At 35.7% G+C, this 22,402-nt stretch overlaps 1 protein-coding gene across 2 annotated transcripts in view; it reads left to right on the plus strand.

The window, feature by feature from the left end:
• Fut8 (fucosyltransferase 8) overlaps positions 1-22,402 on the plus strand; it is a 295,663-nt gene that overhangs the window by 269,256 nt on the left and 4,005 nt on the right. For both annotated transcript variants that reach the window (XM_017802945.2, XM_029555569.1), the window contains 3 exons: positions 1,680-1,926; positions 3,476-3,652; positions 15,133-15,283. In XM_017802945.2, coding sequence (XP_017658434.1) covers positions 1,680-1,926; positions 3,476-3,652; positions 15,133-15,283 — 575 coding nt within the window. The remainder of the gene's footprint in view (positions 1-1,679; positions 1,927-3,475; positions 3,653-15,132; positions 15,284-22,402) is intronic.

A 22,402-nucleotide genomic window follows, 5' to 3' on the forward strand; every position in this document is an offset into this window, starting at 1 on the left:
TATATATATGCTGTTTTTTCCCTCTCTCCCTCCCTTCCTGCTTCTCTCAGGCCCAATGACCCTGCCTAGAACTCAGGATCCTTCTGTCTCAACATCCTGAGTGTTAAGATTATCAGATGCACCATCATGCCCCACACTGGGGCTTTCTTTCTCTCTTTCTTTCCTTCTTTCTTATTAAAAATAACTACCTTATCTTCCTTTTTCAATCTTATTTTCTCTTTCCTTTGTGTCCGACCTTTCTCACCATCTTCACATCAGGGAAAGCACCTCTATTTTACCATTCATTCATGTTTCAGGGACTTCGTCCTCAAAATCTTGAAGTGATTTTTGCATATCAGAGAAATAGACTGTTAACCAAGATTTTAAATCCTAGATATATAAGCTGACCTTAAAATGCCTATGCAGCCGGGTGTGGTGATGCACGCCTTTAATCCCAGCACTTGGGAGGCAGAGGCAGGGGGGACTTTTTGGGTTTGAGGCCGCCCGGGGTACATAGTGAGTTTCCGGGGGCAGCTGGGGGCAAAAAGGGAGCCTGTCTTAAAAAAAAAAAAAAAAAAAAAAAAGCCTATGCAGTTAATTTTATTGGTTGTATTCCAGATCATTCAATTTATTTAAAAATATTTTACATAGACACACACACACACACACACATACACATACACACAAACACATTTATATAAATAGACTGTGTTTCATACTGGTGAATAAACTTTCAACATATTTTAGGTTTATTCTTTGCTGTTTTCTTAATAATCTAGTGATTATGATTCTAACTTGTCATGCACAATGACATCTTAACTGTAATTATTTGTATATTTTAGCTAATATTTTGTATTATTAAAATTATAATTCAGTACGGTTCATGTTAGTGCCATTTTTTGTTGTTTCGTTTTGTTTTTGAGACAGGGTCTTTCTATGTAGACCAGGCTAGTCTGGAGCTCACAGAGATTTTCTTGCCTCTGCCTCCCAAGTGCTGGGATTAAGGATTAAAGGTGTGGGCCACTATGCCTGGCCTTGTGGTTTGTTTTTTATCATTGCATTATAAATTTAGTAGGACAACAATAGCAATGTTGGAGTAAAGATGAATTCTAGAAGTAATTATCATCTATATATCTAGGTAAAGAACAAGTTTCCTTTATTATCGAATTGAAAATAGTGAGTCTAATTTAGCCAAGAAAAAACTTTTCCATTGTCTATTGTTTTTCTTCAAAAGATACAGGTGCTTGAGTTAAAATTGTGATCTTTGGTTATTTCTAGAGTCTGTTAGGAAAGTAATGCAAGGGCCATTTGCCATAATGGCAGGCTGGAAGTTTTGAAGATACTTTTTTTGTTTAATTCCAAAACAGTATGAAAAATGAACTTGATAGCTCAATGTGTCTACCATCATTTGGCTGTTCTCCAGTTAAATGCTTTAAATGCTGGATGCCATCCTTACTTGAAGTATAAAGTGATATTGTGACAGCATGGTGGGAATTTTCAGGAAGGTCATGGACTTCAGAGGCATGCTCAGCTTTGTCTTTGGTACCTTAGACAAGCTATTTAGCATCCTTTATGAAGTAAAAACCGTAACACTTTCTTAGAGTTGCTGTGAAGATGAACGTACTCCAAATGAGTTCTTGTTGCATGGTAGATGTATGAGGATTTCCATGTAGTAATGGTATGTTTTGATATTCTGTCAGGTGAAGTGAAGGACAAAAATGTTCAAGTGGTCGAGCTCCCTATTGTAGACAGCCTCCATCCTCGTCCTCCTTACTTACCCCTGGCTGTACCAGAAGACCTTGCAGATCGGCTCCTAAGAGTCCATGGTGATCCTGCGGTGTGGTGGGTGTCTCAGTTTGTCAAATACTTGATCCGTCCACAACCTTGGCTGGAAAAGGAAATAGAAGAAGCCACCAAGAAGCTTGGCTTTAAACATCCAGTTATTGGGTAAGAATCTGATTTTTCCCCCTCAAACAGTATTATGTAGTAGTAGAGTTGCATATGTTTACTTTGTCTTGTAAATGTTATAATATATAATTTAATAGTCATAGTTCCTCCAAAGAACAAAGGTTCCAGAAATTACTTTAGGGTATGGGGGGCTATTCTTCCTTGATTCATGTAGGACGGCAGAGAAAAATGCTCAGTAATACCCTTCTGCTGATCAAATGCTCTTCTTCCTCTGTCTCTTCCTCCCATTTTTACAGAGCTCCTTTGTTTCATTTTCATATCTCCACTCCATGTCTTCCTTTATGTTTTAATCTTTATATGTAGAGAAGTTACTGACCCCCTTCTAAATGTTAAGACTAAAGAAAGTATGTAGTGAAATCAGAATATTAAACAGTGTTCATCTCCTGAAACTGTTGAAATTCAATGTATAAATTCTTCCTACCCCAGTTCATCTGTATAGTGCACACTGAACAATTCCAATTTCCAGAAATACTGATTAAGAGGAATGTAGGACAGAAAAAATGACAAAATAGATAGTCCTGTGTTCAATTCCACATCTTGAATGTGTTCTGGAATGCAAAGGTAGAAATAGTCATGAAAATGGCACAGTAACTCCAGTGTACTCAAATCCTCACTCCAGATTCAAGTGCCAAAATCTTTGGCTTGGTGTAAGGCATGCCCATATGCTGGGACCTAGAGGGAAACAAATCTACCGTTTTCCTTTTTCTGTATATGAATAATGATTGAGTAATTGGGTCATGGGAGGCAGATTAAGGGAGTCTTAATTGTGAAAACGAACTTTGACTATTATCATTCCATTAAAATTACTTTGGAAGCACCAAGATGAGACGAGAATTTATATTGTAGGGCAATATAAATCTCTGTCCCCAATTTTATAACTTTATGGCTTTTCTTAACTAAAACAGATGAGATCTGTTTCTCTTTGCATTTGATAGAGTGAGAGAGAGAAGAGAAATACAGCCAAAGAGCTGTAATGGCTTTCTGAACATAAAATAGCCAAAATCTTTAAAAAGTTTGCATGCCTTACCTGGGGTGTAGGAAAAGTTCATGCAGGTCTGTGTTTTCCCTGGACTTTAAATTCTGCAAAATGGCAACTGTAGTAACTACAGTGTAAAATGAAGGGGAAAAAAGACTGGCATCAGAATACTACAAACAGTACCGTTAATGTTCTGTAATAACAACTGTGAATCCTGCTGTCATTTTGGTCTCAAAACCCTTAAAACTTAAATCCATTTTTTTCCTGGAAAGTTGGTGAGCATTTTGCTGCCTAGTTCTTGTATATTCCTGCTATGCCAAATACTTTTTCTGTGAGAAAATATTCCTCAGAAGCTTTATTTGTTTTCTTATTCCCCCTGAACTGTTCAACATGCAAATATACTACAATATATATGAAGTGTTTTAAAGTCATTGTTTCATATTTTCTTATGGTGAAAATAAAATTGGTTTAGAATGCTGACAGTGCTACCACAACTAGGGCACAAATTGAGTACCAGTGATGTAACCAGTGTGATCTCAACTTCTCCCCCAGAGTCCACGTTAGACGCACAGACAAAGTGGGCACAGAAGCAGCCTTCCATCCTATTGAGGAGTACATGGTGCATGTTGAAGAACATTTTCAGCTTCTCGCACGCAGAATGCAAGTGGATAAAAAAAGAGTGTATCTGGCCACTGATGACCCTTCTTTGTTAAAGGAGGCAAAAACAAAGTAAGTTAGACCAATGAGTGGTTCTACAGTGGGATAGTCCCTTTTTGTTGAAAAGAATCCTTAATTCTGGGGTCTTATGATTCTTGTTGTTAATGGGATTAATGGGATTCAAAGATTCAAATGACTGTATACTTGTGGAAATACCAATCTAATCAGTGCTTACCTTATTAACCATATCTTATGCTCTCTAATAAATCTAAAATGATCTAGACTACTGATTTGTGAATGCTCACCAACAGTCATTGTTAAACAAAACACTATTATCATTTTTCTTGGTTCCAAAATCTTCTAATTTGCTAGAGTTTCCATAAACAAAATTTCATAGACTGGATAGTTTAAATAACAGAAATTTATTTTTCACAGTTCTGAAGGCTGGAAGTTCAAGGGCAATGTGCTAGTGAGGTAGATTTCATTCTGAAACTGCTCTTCTTAGCTTGTAGGTAGCCACCATCTAGATGGCCATGATACTCTGTTGTAGAGGAATCCCCATTCTAAGAGAATAGACAGAGTATGCTGGGAGTAATGCTACTGTAGGATAGAGTATCAGTGAAACACATAGACAAGCCTTGATCCTAACTGGAAATTTTTTTCTGAGAAGATCTGAATGAACCCAGAGTTGGCCCTTTCTTTACTATCAGTAAAAAAGGATACTTGAGAATATGTGAAAGCAGGGGACAAGAGAGAAAAATACCAGTCTTAGCTCTGCTCAGATACCATCTCCTCCATAAATCATTCCTAACCTTTGAGTGGGTTCTGTCCCTCTTCTGCATATTCCTCTGTTGTATGATTGAACACTTGCTTACTTCTGTCTCCTTCAGCGCGCGCGCGCGCACGCACGCACGCACACACACACACACACACACACACACACACACACACACAGAGAGAGGACACAATATCCAGTAAATACTGAATGGCTTATGTAAATTCCATCAATGTGCAAAACATTTTGTTAGCAGTTAATCATTTAAACTATTTTTTGACTATTCAATGTACTACTTGATCCCTTTTTTTCTGCCGAGAGTAGGGAAAAATGCATTTATTAAATAAGGCCAATAATCACCTATTTCTAAAAGTCATTGAGTACACACACATACACATGGCCAAGAAATTCATCAGCTAAGTATAAGACTAACTCACTATAAGAGCTATAAATTAAGTGGCCATTTTAGCACAAAAGCACAGTTAAAAGAAATCAGCTTTCAATTTAATATTCAGATAGATCAGTGAAACAAGAAGAACTAGTTTGGCATGTTTCTTCATTTTAAAATGCTAGACTGGCCAGGCATGGTGGTACACACTTTTAATCCCAGCACTCAGGAGGAAGAGGCGGGCAGATCTCCTTGAGTTCAAGGCCAGCCTGGTCTACATAGCAAGTTCCAGGCTAGCTGGGGCTGTAGAGAGACCCTGTTTGAAAAAGGCCAAAAGAAAAAAAGAAAACCACTAGACTGAATTTGTAACTTGGTTAAAGAAAGGATGTTAATTTGTCTATTCTTTCACTTGTTCTTGGATGAATCACAAGCTTCTTTTTCCCTTCATTGGCAAGATAATTCATGTTCGTTAGAAAACATGAAGATTTGTAAATATGCAAGCAAAGTAAGATATTATTCATAATCTCATTACCTAGTGGCAACCATTGATTAAACAATGTCATTTTCCCTCCAGTCATTTGCACAGTCATAATTTTTTTGTTTTGTTTTGTTTTCAGAGAGTCTCATGTGGCTCAGACTGGTTCAAACTCACTATGTAGCTAAGGATGACCTTGAACTTCCAATCCTTATGCCTCTGCCTCCTGAGTTCTGAGATTATAGACATGCGCTACCATGCCAGTTTTTGTGAAGCTGAGGAATGAAACCCAAGGCTTCATACATGCTAGGCAAGCACTGTGCCAGCTGAGCTACATCCTAGCCCTAATGACCTCTTTTAAAATAGCCAATTAGGATTCTATATAATTGAACTCTTTTTCTTTCACTTTATAATGTAATATAATATAATATACATTTGATATATTTAATATACTTAAAAGGTCTATTTATTTATTATTTATAATAGACAATTCTGTATATTTGTGGAATACAATGTGATGTTTTGAAATGTATATACAGTATAGACAGCCAAACTAGTTAATATCCATCACCTTACCAACATCTTTTTTTGTGTTATGAAAATGTTAAAAACTTGTTCAAAGGTAATCCCAACACTTGGGAAGCAGAGGCAAGTAGATCTCTGTGAGTTTAAGGCCAGTTTGGTCTACACAGTGTGTTCCAAGACAGTCTTTTAAGTAACTGATTAATTAAAATCAATAAAAACCTGTTATAGCAATTTAAAAATATATTACTATTAACTGTGGTCACCATGATGTGGTGATTACTCGTTCTTGGTCCAGCAGTTTGGAAAGCTTCCCTCTTGTATTCTCACTCTCCCTGTACCCTCTAACTTCCAGCGACCACCTTTTTCTCTGTTTCTGTGAAATCGATTTTTTAGATTTGACTTAGAGTTGAAATCCTACAGTATTTGTCTTTCTATGCCTGGCATATTTCACTTAGTGTAATGCTCTTGAATTTTATTTATGTTGTCAAAAATGACAGAATATACATACTATATAATCTTTATAATATGTATATCACATATTCTTTATTCGTCCACTGATGAACATTTAAGTTGCTTCCATATCTTGGCTTCTATAAATAATACTGAAATGAACATAGACATATACTTACTTACTGATTTGGTTCTTTTGTATATATACTCCCAAATGAGATTGCTGGATCATAAGGTAATTCTATTCTTAGCTTTTTGAAGAACCTCCATACTTTAAAGTGTCTTTAGTTATTTATATCCCTCCCGACAGTGCACAAGATTCCTTTTTACCACAGCTTGACTATTATCCTTTGTCTTTTTTGTTAATAGTCATTCCAAAGGGTGTGAGATGATATCCCATTATGGTTTTAATTTGCATTTTCCTGATGATTGGAGAGGCTGAGCATTCTTGCCATATACTTACTGGCCATTAATATCTCTGATTTGATATCTGCTCAGGTTCTTTGCCTGTTTTTTAATCAAATTATTTGTTTTCTTGCTCTTGAGTGTTTGATTTCCATATATATATTAGAAATTATTTCCTTATCAGATAAATGACTTGCAGACATTTTCTCCAGTCTTTGAATTGTCCCTTTACCATAGTGATTGCTTTGCTATGCAGAAGCATTTTAGTTTGACAAAATCCTATTGTCTGTTTTTACTTTTGTTTTCTGTGGTTTCAGAGTCCCAGCTGTGACATCATTGCCTAGACCACTTTCATGGACTTCTTCCCTGTGTTTTGTTTTAGTAGTTTTATATTTGTTAAATATAGTTAATAGTTAAATATTTATATATTTAATCTATATTTGTCTTTTATCTATGTTCTGTAAATAAACTCCACCCTATGCTCTGTGAGCAAGTCCAATAAAAAAAAAAAGCGCAGCTCATGGAAACCATATTGAGGGTTTTTAACATGGCATGAGATAAGGGTCTGATTTAATTTTTATGCATGTGGATATACAGTTTTACAGAAACAGTATTTATTAGACAAACTGGCCTTTCTGCGTTCTTGGAAAAAAATCAAGAAACCATAGATACTTTGATTTATTTTGGAATTTTCTGTTTCACTGCTTAGTGTGTCTGTTTTTATGCTAGAGCCATATTGTTCTGATTACAATAGCTATATGTATATTTATATTGATAATTTTGTACATGGGTATTGTATTTGCATTATTTCTCCCATCCCAGTCCTTCCAATTCCTCCCATGCCCCCCCCCATTTTCTTGTCCTCTTCTTTGATTATTATTGTTACATATGCATATATACATTTATCCATATACATATATAATGCATGGAGTCCATTTAGTGGCATTTGCTTGCACATGTGTTTAAGGCTGCCCACTTGGGATTAGATAACCTCACAGGGAGCAAGTGAGTCCCTGGAGAAAACTGATTCACCATCAGCATCCAGGAACAAGACACCTGCTGCTAGTTAATGCGTTCTAGACATGATAGGGAAGCTACACTCATGAAATCACCACAGTGTGGTAGCCTAACAAGATCTGCATAATGACAAAACCAGTTGACATGCCAACTTGGATAGAGAAAATTTTACGGAGTCCCACCTCAATATGAAGAGCTATGTAATCTATTTTGAATTGAGGGACTAGGAGGCTACGAGGTTTGGGGGCGGTGCGGGGTTCAGATTGCTTTCGTGATTTGGGATCTTTGGTGATTCTGTGTAAATTGTAGGTTGTTTTTTTGTTTTTTTTTTTTTTCTAGTTCTGTGAAAAACAGTATTAGAATTTTGACAGGAATTGAATTGAATCTGCAGATCACTTTGGGTAAAAAAACATTAATGAGATTTCTGCTTTTTTATGTCTTCAGTTTTGTTAATCAATACTTTATCATTTTCAGCATACAGATCTTCTTCCTCCTTGACTAAATTCACTCTTCAGTATTCTATTTCATGTGGTTATATGTAGGATTGGCTTCTTGATTTCATTTTTGGGTAGTTTGCTAGCATATAGAAATACTACTGGTTTTTGTATGTTGATTTATAACCTGCAACTTTACTGAATTTGTCAATCAGTTCTGACAGATTTTTTTTTGGTGGTCTTTAAGATTTTTTATTTATAAGACCATGTCTTCAGCAAACAGATATTTCACTTTTTCCTTTCCTGTTTGAATGCCTTTTATTTATTTATTTTTCTTACCTAACTATGGTAGCTACTTCTACTATATATATTCAATGGTTGTGGTGACCTTTGTTCTTCTTTGACACAGGATCTGCCCTTGGTAGTCAAGGCTGGCTTCAAATTTGCAATCTTCTTGCCATAAGCCTATTTTTTAAATTTTTTAATTCTTAGAGAAAAACATTTTGAGCCTTTCACTATTCAGTGTGATGTGATCTGTGGGCTTGTCATATGTTGATATATATCCCTTCTTATGCCTATTTTTTTGATATCTTTATCATGAACAGATGTTGAATTTTGTCAAATTCTTTGTCTATGTCAATTGAGAAAGTCACATAGGTTTTTATTGTTCTTCATTCTTTATTGTGGCATATGATGTTTACTGCCTTTTGTATGATGAGCCATGCTTGCATCCTTAGGATGAGTCTCATTTGGTCATATTTTTCTAACATGCTATTGAATTTGGTTTGTTAGGATTTTGTAGAGATTTTTTTTTATCTCTATTCCAAGAATATTGCTCTGTAATTTTCTTTTCTTGTAATGTCCTTACCTGACTTTAGAATCAGGGTACTGCTAGCCTCATGAAATGTTTAAAAGTATTGCCAGGCATAGTGACACACACCTGTGCAACACTGAAGAGGCTGTCTCAAAACAAATAAAATATTTGGAAAGGTTTCTATTATTTCTGTAAATGTTTGGTAAAATTTGGCAGTAGAGCTATGAAGTCCTGGGCTTTCTTTGATAAAAGGCTTTTTATTAGTGATCCATTGTCCTTACTGTTACTGTTCTGCTCAGATTGTTCTATTCTTTCCTAATTTAATTTTGGTGAGTTGCATGTAGAAGAAAATCATGCATTTCTTTTAGATTATTCAATTTGTTGTTTTATACTTGTTCATAGTAGTCATGATTTTTATATGTCTGTGGTATCAGTTTTTTAACATTAATTTTTGTTATTGTTGTGTCTGTGTATATACAATGGTGTGGCACACATATGTCACAGCTCCTGTGTGGAGACCAGAAGACAACTTCTACCTTCGCATGGGTCCCCAGGATCTAACTCAGATCATCAGGCTCGTGTGGCAAATGCCTTAGCCCCCTGAGTCATCTTGTCAGACCAGATGTTTCCTCCTTTCTTGATTTTGTTTGAATTTCCATTTGTTTCTTTGTAAGTCTAAATAGGTTATTGTTTTTATCTTTTCAAAGAATCAGCTTTTAGCATCTGTGATCTTTTCAATTATTTTTCTAAAATCCTCTATTTTTTTCTGATTTAGTCTTTGTTTCCTTCTGCTGAGTTCACTTAGTTCTTTTTCTAATTTCTTTAACTATAACATTAGCTTGTTTGAGAACTTTCATCTTGATGTGTTTATTGCTATAAACTTCCCTCTGAAGACTGATTTGGCTCCATCCAGTAGTTTGGGTATATTGTATTCCCATATTTGACTCAAGATATTTTAATTTCTTCTTTGACCCATTGTTACAAGATCATTTTGTTTAATTTATACACATTTGTGAGTATTACAAGATTCTTTCTGTTATTCTTTTCTAATTAAATGTCAGAAAAAATAATCTGATGTCAAACTTCTTAAATTTTTTTACTTGTTTTATGGCCTAACATATGATCTGTCTGGGAGAATGTTCTGTGTGCACTTGACAGTAATGTATATTCTGTTGCTTATACATAGATGATACTGTGAAGATTTTAGGTCAGTGTGGTCCTAAACATAGTTCAAGTTCAATGGTTGGTTTGTTGGTTTTAATGATTGATCGATTATTGATTGATTGATTGATTGATTGATTGATTGATGTGTGTGTGTGTGTGTGTGAGAGAGAGAGAGAGAGAGAGAGAGAGAGAGGTGGAGGTCAGAAGAGGGTATCAGATCCCCAGATCACTGGAGTTGGAGTTATAGGTTGTTGTGAGCCACCTGACCTAGGTGCTGGGAACTGAACACAGGTCCTATGCAAAAGCAACAAAAGCTTTTAACTGCTGAGCCATCTTAACCACCCCCCTCCAATGGTTTTTTTTTTTTTTTTTTGGCTTTTGTTTCATTTTCTGTCCAGAATATTCCAGTGTTGAGTATAAGGTATTGAAGTTTCTTGGTATTATTCTATTGTGGTTATCTCTCCCTTCTGATCTATTAATGTTTGCTTTGTATATTTTGGTGATCTAATGTTGATAAGTATATATTTATATTTTTTGCTGATTTTATTTTTTGTTTTATCTTTATTTCATTTTTTATTGTGTTTCATTTTGTTGAGACAGTTCTAGTTTGGTTTCTCTATTGCTATGATAAAACACTAACTAAAAATAACTTCGGGGAGAAAAGGGTTTTATTACATCTTACGCTTCCAAGTAACAGTCCGTCTTTGAGGGAAGTCAGGCAGGAACTCAGGACAGGAACCTGGAGGCAAGAACTAAAACATGGAGGAATACTACTTGTTGACTTGCTCCTCTGGCCTGTGCTCAGCCTGCTTTCTTACTCAACACAAGACCACCTGCCCAGGGGTGGCGCCACCCACAGTGGGCTAGAGCCTTCTACATCATTCAACAATCAAGAAAATACCTCACAGCCAAGCCCACAGACCAATCCCATATAGACAGTTTCCCAGTTGAGGTTACCCCATCCCAGGTGTGTGTCAAGTTGATAACCAAAGCCAACCATGGCAACAGTGTTTTGCCATGTAGCCCAGACAGGCCTTCATCTCACAGTCTTCCTGCCTCAGCCTCCCAAGTGCTGAGATTATAGGTATATGCTACCATGCCTAGCTTTATAATTGTTCTAACCTCTTGAGAATTAATATCATTTTATGTTGACCTACTTTTCTTACAGCTTTTGATATTAAAAGTTTTTCTAATATAAATGTAGATGCTGTTACTTTATTTTGGTTTTCCCATTCAATTGGAATATCATTTTCCATACTTTTACTCTCAGTCTTTTAGTATCCAGTTAGGTCAAGTATAAACATTTTTAGTGACTATATGCCCATTGTGTAGAAATTCCATTGCTAACTTGACTAACCATTTTTGTACTATTGGCTAATTCAATTATTTCCAGTGGTTTACTCTTAAAAATAATGGCATAACGTACTTATGTCTAAAATACCTACATTATTTCCTCAGGTTAGGTTTCTAGACTTTGAACTGTTTGGATAGAAGGATATAAACATTTTACAGCATTGATCCAATCCTGCAGCATGACAGTTTTATGCTGAGCCACCCTTATAGTTGTAGTACAGTTGGCAGTGTCTTCTCTGACTATGTGATCAGTAAAATCTGGATTTCCTCTTTGCAATTGGCAGCTATAACTCTCCTCCCTGTGGTGGTCTAAGCAGCACTTTTCTCCATATTCTATTATAAATTTATTGCCAACATTCTATGCATATTTTTTCTTCTTTGAAAAAATCCTTTCATTTTAATCTCCCAAGTCATTTCTAAGATATTCTGAGGAGTTTAAATGTCTTTCCTGTCTATTCTTTTACTTAAACATATTTCACTTTGAATTAACTCTGCTTTAGACCTCTCGTGATTGGTTTTGATGCCTAAGCAAATCATAAAACTTCTGCCATTTTTTTAGGAGACCAAAAGCATTCATTTATCCTGAAGCAGATATATCATGTCCAAGGTAGCATTGTGAGACTCTTCTGCTCTCTGAAGGGGTAGATGGAAAATTAAATTTAAATGATCCATAGCCTTCACTCAGTAGGAAGAGCAGCCATTTTCTAGGTAGCTTATCTGAAAAAAAAGTGTCAAGATTAGCTTTATACATATGGTTTCTGTGTGAAGATGTACAGTTAACCCTTTGTTGCTTGGTATAGCGCCTCAGATTTCTCTAGGTTAAGACTGAGTTCATCTACCAGATCTTAGGACTAGCATCCCAGTGCCTGTAGCAGCCACTGCCAAAGTTCTAGTCAGTATCTCTCTTGAATTTAAGATCACAGGATCACTGGCAATCAAAGAGATGAACTTGCCTGTCAAGTCTTGTTTTCTAAAGTAGGAGAGATGAGGCGTAGGGGTGAAGTAGGAAGATAAAGAAGTCTTTAAGAATCCCCCAGATAGCTTCAGTGCATATCTGTAAGTTGGAATATTTGAGAGGCTGAGGCAGGAGGATTATGAGATTTTAGCCATCGTAAGCTACATAGTAAGTTCAAGACCAGGGTGTGACCATCTTTAAAAGAAAACAGTGAGACCATCTTTAAAAAGAAAAATAAACTCCCAGATAAAATATTTACATATTTAGTTTTTTTATCAAACATTCTAAATGAACGTTTCCTAACATTAATTACATTGAAATTAATAGAAGAAAGAAAAAACTTTTAAAAATTTTTTTGTAAAGTGCAGTTCTTCTGTAAAATGAAGAATCAGCAATGAATGATATTTTTTAACTCCTATAAGATACAAGAAATAGTGCAAGGCATCTGGAATACAGAGACAAATGAAAGACAATACGCAGTTCCTTATCTCAGAATATACAACTGGTGTACAATACACACTTAACAATAATTGCAGCATAAAGAAGTGTCTTGAAGGAGTGATATACCAGACACAACGAAATCACAAAGAAGAGTATCTCCTTCCATCTGCAGAGGAATTTTAGAGATGGGAGTTCAGTATTAGTTTATAACTGTCAGCTAGCTAGTCTTTTGTGGGTGGTATAAAAATAAGTTTTTAGAAGATCCTAAAAGTGAAAGATATCATTATCAATTGCATACTTCAAGATAAAAGAATTCCTCCGCTGGCATACTTAAAGACAAAACACAAGAAGTTTATCTGTGCAGAAAGTTCCAGTCTTCTCCCATTGTCTACTTTATCTTTGTTTTCCTCATAGTTTCCTTCATGAAACTGTCTTTTACATATAGAGAAAGGATGAGAATCATCTCTTTCTTTTTGATTTGGTTCTGTAGAAGGGCCTTTTAGTTAGGAAAGCCCATGAGTGATGATACTGCTTCTTGGTGAAGGACTGACTCCTTTGTGAGTTTCATCAAGTGTCCAGACCACACCAACAAGATTAGTATATATTCAAGGGTAAAATCCCAACTGCTTTTGTTAGTTCCCCTTCTCTGCTGTTCTGCATTATCAAAATTATCGTTGTTATGTCTGCCCCATAGCTTCATGGGGATCATACTAAAAATATTTCTGGTTTTCTTTTTCCTTGGCTGTGAGCTGAGGAAGGCAAATGTTAAAAAAAAATAAAGCCATATAGGTATGAACAGTGAATACCAGTGTGAGACAGTGCTCAGTGACTTTACCTTTCTGAGGCAATGAGGGAAAACTTCTTGGTGGCCATGAAGTGATAACCAATATGCAGCTGTTAGGTGATTAGGATATAGTCCCAAATAAAGTAGCACTCAACTTGTTCATATATTTATTCACACTGTATTGTGTGGACTGCTAGGTCTTATGGTGTGAAGAAAAATGTGGCATGAGCCTAACCTTTGGGGGTTACTGTTTAGAGACAAATTGTAAACTGATTCCTAATGTTTCAGAGTTTCTAATAAGATGATTACTTCAGGAAATATTTGTTCATCATCTGTTACATTCCTGATTCTCTTCTAGGTACTGAGAATGATAGCGTGCATACAGCAGGTGAAGTGCCTCCCTTTAGTAGAACTTACTTTGCAGTTAAGGGTGATGGAGGTAGGGAATGACTACTAGAAGTAAACAAAGATACAGGAAGAACCCAGGAGAAACATTAGGCAGGTGGTAATGTCAGGAATTCCTCATTAAGGAATTTGAGGAATTCTAAGCAGAGACCTGGAGAGGTAAGGAATAAAATTAGGTAGATGCTTCTCATCATTAATATTTGCCAAACATTTGCTATGTGTTGGGTATTCTTGTAAGCACTATTTGTTAATTCTCATGAAATTATTTAAAGTGGGTACAGTTATTATTCCCTTTTCATTTAACTGCCCAAAGTTTGCAACCTCAGTCTGAAGAGCTACTTCAAGTACCAAGACAGTGATTTCTAATTCAGAATTAAATCACTTGAACACATGTAGACTTTTTAAAGACAACCTGTTTTAATATTTTTAAACATAGCATACATAGACTACCAATGACTTGGTAGACATCTACAAGGAGATTGCTTTCATAAATTCATTAGAATTGCTGTTCTATTTCTGTTATGGCTAAGAGCAGATAGATGGTTCTTCAAAAAGGATGGGAGTTGAAGACTGTTGGTTGTCACAAATTTTATAAGTATTTCTTACATTATTAACTTGTTATATCAATGAAGAAGGCATTTATACAGTTTACTCATCAGATCTGTCATAAATTAAAATTTTAAATGAAATTGTATCTCAATATATATCTTAAAAGCCCAATTCAAATATGAAAAAAAGCTTGAATAAACTCGGGGTGCTCATTACAAAGAGAGTAAGAAACCATCAGTTTTCTGCTCTTTCATGAATTAATAAAGAACATAATGATATTTGTATGTTTTTCATATGATTTACCGATAATATTTTTTGAGACACGGTCTTGCCATTGTAGTCCAGGCTAGCTTGAATTCATAGTCCTTCTGCCTTAGCCTGCTGAATACTAGAATTATAGTAATACACCACCATGCCTGATTCCAATAATATTTAACATATAACACGTTCTAGAATGGTTTCTTCTCTTCTGATCAATTCAAAGGTTCTTCATCAACTCTATTAAATTTCATTAGGTTCTAATTGTCAGAAAGAGGGAACTTAACTAAAGGAGTGGTCTCCTTCCTAATTGAACACTGCAAGTTCAGTGATCATATGCAAATTTATTTCTTTTTTCAGGTACCCCAATTATGAATTTATTAGTGATAACTCTATTTCTTGGTCAGCTGGACTACACAATCGATACACAGAAAATTCACTTCGGGGTGTGATCCTGGATATACATTTTCTCTCCCAGGCAGACTTCCTAGTGTGTACTTTTTCATCCCAGGTAAGTGGTAGCTGGGCATGTTTTGATGGCTAGTACTATTTGGTCATATTAAGGTCAGGAAAATTTTTATTTGTGTGTCTATGTTTTTAATATTAGCATGATAAATTTCCTTTTACTTAGTAATGATATCTTTTGTGAAAGAATGAAGAGATTCCATAAAATAGATATTTGAGCACATTGATATTTAGTTGTTTGCAAGCAATGGTTGAATACCTTTCCAATGAACAAAGGAAAGCCAGTTAGTGGATTCATTTAAAGTACTTGATTGCTCATGTATTTAACAGAAGCTGCAAGTTAATTAAGTTTACTTTATATTTTCCTGATTTTGTATACAGCCAATACGCACTCCAAATCCATTCATTTCAACACATCAGTGCACTGATTCTGTGAGACTTAAATGCCCAACATTTTGCCTCACTTGGTTGCTTTATAGAAAAGAAGGCAGTTAATGTGATTCTTCTTCATGTCCTATTACATTTCCACAAAGCCAGAAGGTATACATTAAATTTAGACAGTACAGTTTTTAGAATATACAGTACAGTATCGCAATCACTTATTTTGCTTAGTTGTTGCATACAAGTATAGGTTATAGGTTTGATGAATTTATGAGGTATCCAATCAGTCTTATGTGCCCTATGGAATATCAGTGTAACAATATTTACTGTGAATTTATTCTCTTTTCTTATTTATGCACATATTATTGGTTAGCTCATTTAACCAGCTATTGAACGACAGTGCTAAGTTATACTACTTCAAAGAAGATTAAAGATACAGTTTTTGTCCTCATTCAGAATCAAATTATAACTAGAGAGTAATTGCCAAAAAATTATGAATAGGTGTAAGATAAACGTGTTTAAATGTGAAAGAGAAAATCCACATCATTTTTGTGGGGAGTACATTTAAAAAAGAATAAAAAAATGGACCATTTTTTATTTTTATTATATGGCAGTATACATTATCACAATAGGTTATAGATACAATTTTCAAAAAGATACTTATGCAGGCAAAGGCTCTGGGTTTCTTCAGTATGGAATAAGAATACAATTGGCTATCAGAACAGGGTCATACAGCAGGATCCTAATCACAACAGAAAACTTCCTTGTCCTTCAACTATCCATGAAGGTATCTAGTGGTAATGTTTCTACCTAAATGGAGTGAGGATCCTGTCTTTAAGAAGCACCTTTTCAGGGCTGGAGAGTTGGCTCAGCAGTTAAGAGTACTCTTAATGTCCTCCTGCAGAGGACCTGGGTTTGATTCCCTGCACCCACATGGTAGCTAACAACCATCCTGAACTCCAGTTCCAGGGGGTCCAACACCCTTTTCCATGGACAACACAGTTACACTTACACATATGCAGATAATACACTCATACACATAAAATAAAAATAAAGAAGCACCCTTTCCTTTCTCATGGCAGGAGTATATCTACTTGACCTGACCATCAACTATTTTTGAGAACCTAGCTACCTGATCAGTAAATATATGTAGTCCCGCCAAAAAAAAAAAACCAAGAAAATAAAAAACAAAACAAAAAACAACAAAGCTCTCTACATACTATTAGAATAAGTGACCAAAAGTCACTTTGAGGCTGGTGAAGATGGCTCAATGGGTGCTTGCTACCAAACCTGATGACCTGATTTGGGAGTTCAGTCACAGGGATCCACATGTTAGAGAGAGACAGAACCAACTCCAGCAAGTAGTCCTCTGACCTACATGTACATGTGGTATGTATGTGCATATACAGACAAGTAAATAAATGTAATGCAAAATTCATTTTTTTTTTAAATAAAAGGAGTCATTTTCCCAAGGTGTACCACCTTCCCTCTAGGCCTAAATTTTAGACCTGCCTGAAATCTGTCCAACTAGTCCAGGGTTTCTAAATTTAAGCACCACTGGCATTTGGGGCAGGTAACTTTCTGTTATGAGGCACTGTATTATGCATTGTAGGATGTTTAGCATAATTCTTGGCTAGTAGTACACTGACCCAGGTTGTAAAAAACAAAATGTCTCTAGACATTGCCAGATGCCCCCTGGGGATCAAAGGTGCATTGATTGAAAATCTACACCCTTATATTTAGGTAGGCATCAAGGTTTACAGGGGTGTGCACAGTGTGTTTGCTTTCTTCTAGCCCTTCTTAAGAATACTTTTATGCTCATTCTGGGATAGAAAGTAATCATTTTTCTTTTTACTTCGAAAGATGTACTTTAAAATCTTTGAATTGTCGAGATTTTATAAAAATGGCCTGGCCTGGATCACAAATAGTCCCAAATTCCGAGCTATGGATTGCCCATGTGATAATTTGCTGCATGGAGAAGGAGGGACAGCCAGCTATAGCAGAGACTGCAGTTGCCTACCAGATAGATGTCTCTTCTCCTCTTCTTCCTTAGACTGTGCTCATAAAGCAGACTTATTTGTGCTAGTAATATGCTAAGCTTTAAAAATAGAATAACTACATTTCCCAACAAGAAATAAACATAATTTTCTTTAAAAAGAATTTTTGGTTTCACAAGTCTAGTTTTGACCTAGAAATCAGTACCATGGCACTTGACAATGATAGAATTTTGTCTAGGTCAGAGGAGATTGGTGTACTGCTTTGCTCTTGTTTCATGCATAATATCAACTGAGGCATTCAGATCTTGGGTCCAGAGAAACAGTTTTTATGCAGAAAGATGGGTTCAAGGAGGGTATTTTTTTTTAACTTTTAAAAAAACTTTATTGAGAATTTCATACATGCATATAAGGTGTTTTGATCAAATCTATGCCCACTCCCCGCCAACACCTCCCATATCTCCCCATAATTTTTTTTTCTTCTTTTATTTATTTTTTGGTCCTTTTGGCTACTCTAACATTCCCCCCTCTGAAGAGGTAACCCTAAAATCTTTTAAGGATTAGATACAAGCTCCCAAATATTTTCACATTTTTGGCCTTTGGAACAGAGTTTGTTGCTAACAGGCCCAGGGACATTGTGAGTTTTAGCCAAGAAACTGACTACTTTTCTTTGGGGTCTTTTTTTACCCTAACTGCCTAGCCAATTCCTACCTTCTGTTCTTATCACAGCATCCTCTGAAGAGGTTACCCAAATTGCCAATAGGGAATAGGGATGCAGACCTCTCTGGCTTCTTCCATGCTGAACAGGGATGCATTGTGAGGCAATTGGAGTGCCCCTTCAGTGGGTCTATTTAAAAGACTCGCACATTGCATAACTCATCTCTTAGGGGGAAAGAAAGTTCAAGGAGGGTAATTTTGTCTCTAAAAGAATGAGATTAATGCTTACATACTATATTATTCCTAAAGATTATTGGTAAAAGTTCACCCAAAGTAATTATTTACCATTTATGCCAAAGCAAAACTCAATATTTTATGTCCCACAGTATACTTGAATACTTCAAAATATTTTATACTAGTGTTCAGAATGAAAGTTTTAACAGTGAAACTATAGTATAATAATCTCTACTGAGTGACAGTTTGCCAAATCTTATCACTTCCATTAGCACATATCTTATTTGGTGGCTAGCAGCTACCGTGATTAAAATAATGTGAAGTTCAGTGATAAATATCTTGTCTTACTTACACTTCAACAGTTTTTGCAAGTATTTTCTAATAAAGAGGCGATTAGTACAGTTTAGTAAAGTTGGCTGCTGGGATTGTTGAGGTTTCCTTATCATAAACCAAAACTGGGGTTGCTTGAAAAGCTCTCCAAAAATGTCTTACCATCACCAGAAGGGCTAATGGAAAAGTCATTCATGGAATCAAAATGCCAAGCCATTGACTTCACTGGACCCAGAACAAGAATGAGGAAACAAGCTCTGCAGGTGGACTATCTAGACTTAAATCTAGCTGTGACCATTTAGTAGCTGTTTGGCCTTGAACATATTGCTTTGCCTGTGTCTGTCTATTGGTGTTTTATTTTAGTCTACATTTAAAAATAATAGTAACAATAATAATGTCACCTAGTGCATAGTTTTTATGAAAACTAAAGACTAACTACATGTAAAACAACAAGGATTTTACACAGCAATATGTTAAACACATTAGCTGCATGTATATGAATATCATTGTCTATTGTAGAGGCTTCTGTATTGATTTTGGCAGCTCTTTTCACATGGCTACATTTCAGACTATATGACCTCACATTTTGAAAAGGAGCATGAAACATGTCCTAGTTTGGTTTCTGTTGCTGGGTTAAAACACTAACCAAAACCAACTTGGGGAGGAAGGGCTTTATTTCATCTTACAAGCTACAGTGTATGATTGAAGGAAGTCAGAGCAGGAATGTGGAGCCAGAGATCATGGAGGAACACTGCTCACTGACTTACCCCCCTAGGCTTGCTCAGCTACCTTTTTTATACAGCCCAGGCCCACCTGCCTAGAGATGGCACCACCCACAGTGGGCTGAGCCCTCTGCATCAATTAACAATTAATAAAATGCCTCACAGACATGCCCACTGGTCAGTATGATCAAATTTTTCTGAATCAGTGTACCACTTGGGTTCCATTTTATTAGCTTACTAAAAGAGAACATTACCTTATGACTTTTCAGACCCAAGTTCTTTATTATCAAAGAGTGAGTGATAAGTAATACTACTATAGTTAATGTGAGTAAACTTGTATGTTTGTTGATGTTAGGAAAATAAAGGAAGACTGAAGCCATACCCTCAGGAGAGTGATACAAGATAAAACGTCAGAAAACAAATCTCAATGCCCCCCCTCAGTAAAACATGGATAACTAACTCTGACCCTCATATTCCAAGATAGTGAACTATGCTATCTTCTTCATAATGCTTTGGCAATCCTTAAGTCATCTTACCCATGTACACATTCTGTCTCCTCCTCTATGCTGTCATTTGAAGAATTTCATACCGTATAACAAGAAATAATTGATCTGTTGACCATGAGCTATTTTCGATAATAAAACAATGAAGTGCCAAACTAGGAGGAAAATGCAAGGCTTGGTGTTTGAGAAACCACAAACATGAGTATCATGGCATCCTTTTTGTTTTATTTTCGTTCTGGTTTGACATGCTAGGGATCCAACCCAGGGTCTCACACAAGCTAAGCAAACATTCTTCCACTGAGCTACATTCCGAGTTGTCACTTGACATCTTAATCCAGATTCTTTGGGAGGTTTTAGACCAACCCCTGTCCCTCTGTCTGTTCCTGATCTTTCTTGGTTTTATATCAATAAATGAGGTCTGGGGAATTCTCTTTCCTTAAGTGAAAGTTTTTAAAAACCAGCAATATGACTCTACTTTCTAATATTGTTATCATTGTTGTACTTGCTTTTCTGAACCCTTTTTTCCAAGATGCTTCTCAAAGACAAGTGTGTCTTAAAGTTTTCAAATTGAAAAGAACAGTACTCAGAAGTTCCTATGAAAAAGTCAATATTAGCATTTCACAAGGCTATCAAGTGAGTTTTAAAAGTAGTTCTACCAAACAGTCATCCTATTGTGTGTTAGTAGAAAATGCCATGCACAAAGCATCTTCTTGATCACTTATATTCTTATTTGGTAAAACTACCTTAAATCTGAAGCAAATAAAGTATAATGGAAGAAATAATAGTAGTTGGAAGCTCATTTGTAGATGAAATACCAAAAAAAAAAAAAACGTTTCTTGAAAATACTGTTTATCAAGTTCATGCATTTTTATTACACTAGAATCTGATTTAACAAAATAGTTGCGTTGCAGGTACTTCAAAGACCTTAACACTCTTGAAGTTTACTTTGTTTAATGAGCAGTCTACATTGCTCAGTGGTTTGAGTAGTTTTTCTCCCCTTTTACACTTCCTTTTGTGATAGCTGTTAAAATATTCTTACAGCACTGTCTAATTTCATATCCACACAAAACACAACTGGCCATGTTATAAACTTTGAATCAGAATTTGGAAGGCCCAGAAGGCAAAACTAAGAACTACCTTAACCTTCTCCCAGACAGGTGATCTGCATAGGATTTCCATCAAGTGTAGCTCCTGAAGCAGTACTGTTAAGAGCACCATGGAGAAAGCATAGTATAAAAGATAATGAATCCCTTCCCAAAACAGAGGACTGGAAGGCCATCTTGCATCAGCATGGGCTCTTGTTGTAGTGCTGAATGCTGCACTGTGCAACTTTTATTGCATTCATTTTGGAATTCATCTAGTATAGCAAAAATGTTGCTTTTCTTCTGTCATTATATAGTAACTAAGTTTAAAACAAAGTAGTTTATAGGAAAAGTGTACAGGTCTCCCAGCATCACCCACTAAAGTAAGAATATACTTTTAAATTCTCACAGAAACAGAATCTGACTAAATATGTAATGTGATAAAAACCCATCAGCTATGAAAAACTTTGGAGGCTCATGCAAACTTACCTGGATATTTTTAAGAGTTGAATTCAGACTAATGGTTATTACACACCCCCTTTATATTTTTTAAGCCGTTAACACCTGAGTTTTATCCTTTAGAAGGATTTTTTTTCTGTTATTGATATGTGCTTAATGATATGCCAGACAGTTGATACAGTGCATGTCAGCACAGAATGCAATAAAATATACTACATACAACCATGTTGTGTCTTTAAACCATGCACTGGTCATGCACACTGCAAGTACCAAATGTGAGTATTGTCATCAGCTGCAAGCCTTCATTTACCTATCACATGATTTGAATTTGTAAAGTCCAGAGAGGAGAACTAATGTAACTAATGTAAATATCAACATTTTAGTAAATTTCCTAGCCCTTAGCAGTAAATTGCCAAAGGTCTGATATATATAACCATTATGTACTTAGAATGTTATGTGTGGACCTTAAGTTTAAAATGTCACTCATGAGCTTGAATCTCCATTACTAGAGCACTATCTATTCAACAGGTATTTACTGAATACCTATGATGTAGTATATATTATTCCAGTTGCTTATCCAAAAGCAGTTTCATATATTCTTAAGAGCACATACTCAAGAATAAAATATTCTATCTGTGGCTCTATTATTTACTATTTATAATTTACTGGATCTTTCTGACTTTGTTTCTTCATCTGTGAAATAGTGATGAAAATAGTACTCACAGGTTTTTTTGTGTGTAACAATTAAAGGAGTTGGTAGGATGGGCATACTATTAGAATGTGCCTGGAACCTAATCAGTACT

Source organism: Nannospalax galili, unplaced genomic scaffold, assembly GCF_000622305.1.
Source record: "Nannospalax galili isolate Female #2095 unplaced genomic scaffold, S.galili_v1.0 scaffold285, whole genome shotgun sequence".
Classification (NCBI taxonomy): domain Eukaryota; kingdom Metazoa; phylum Chordata; class Mammalia; order Rodentia; family Spalacidae; genus Nannospalax; species Nannospalax galili.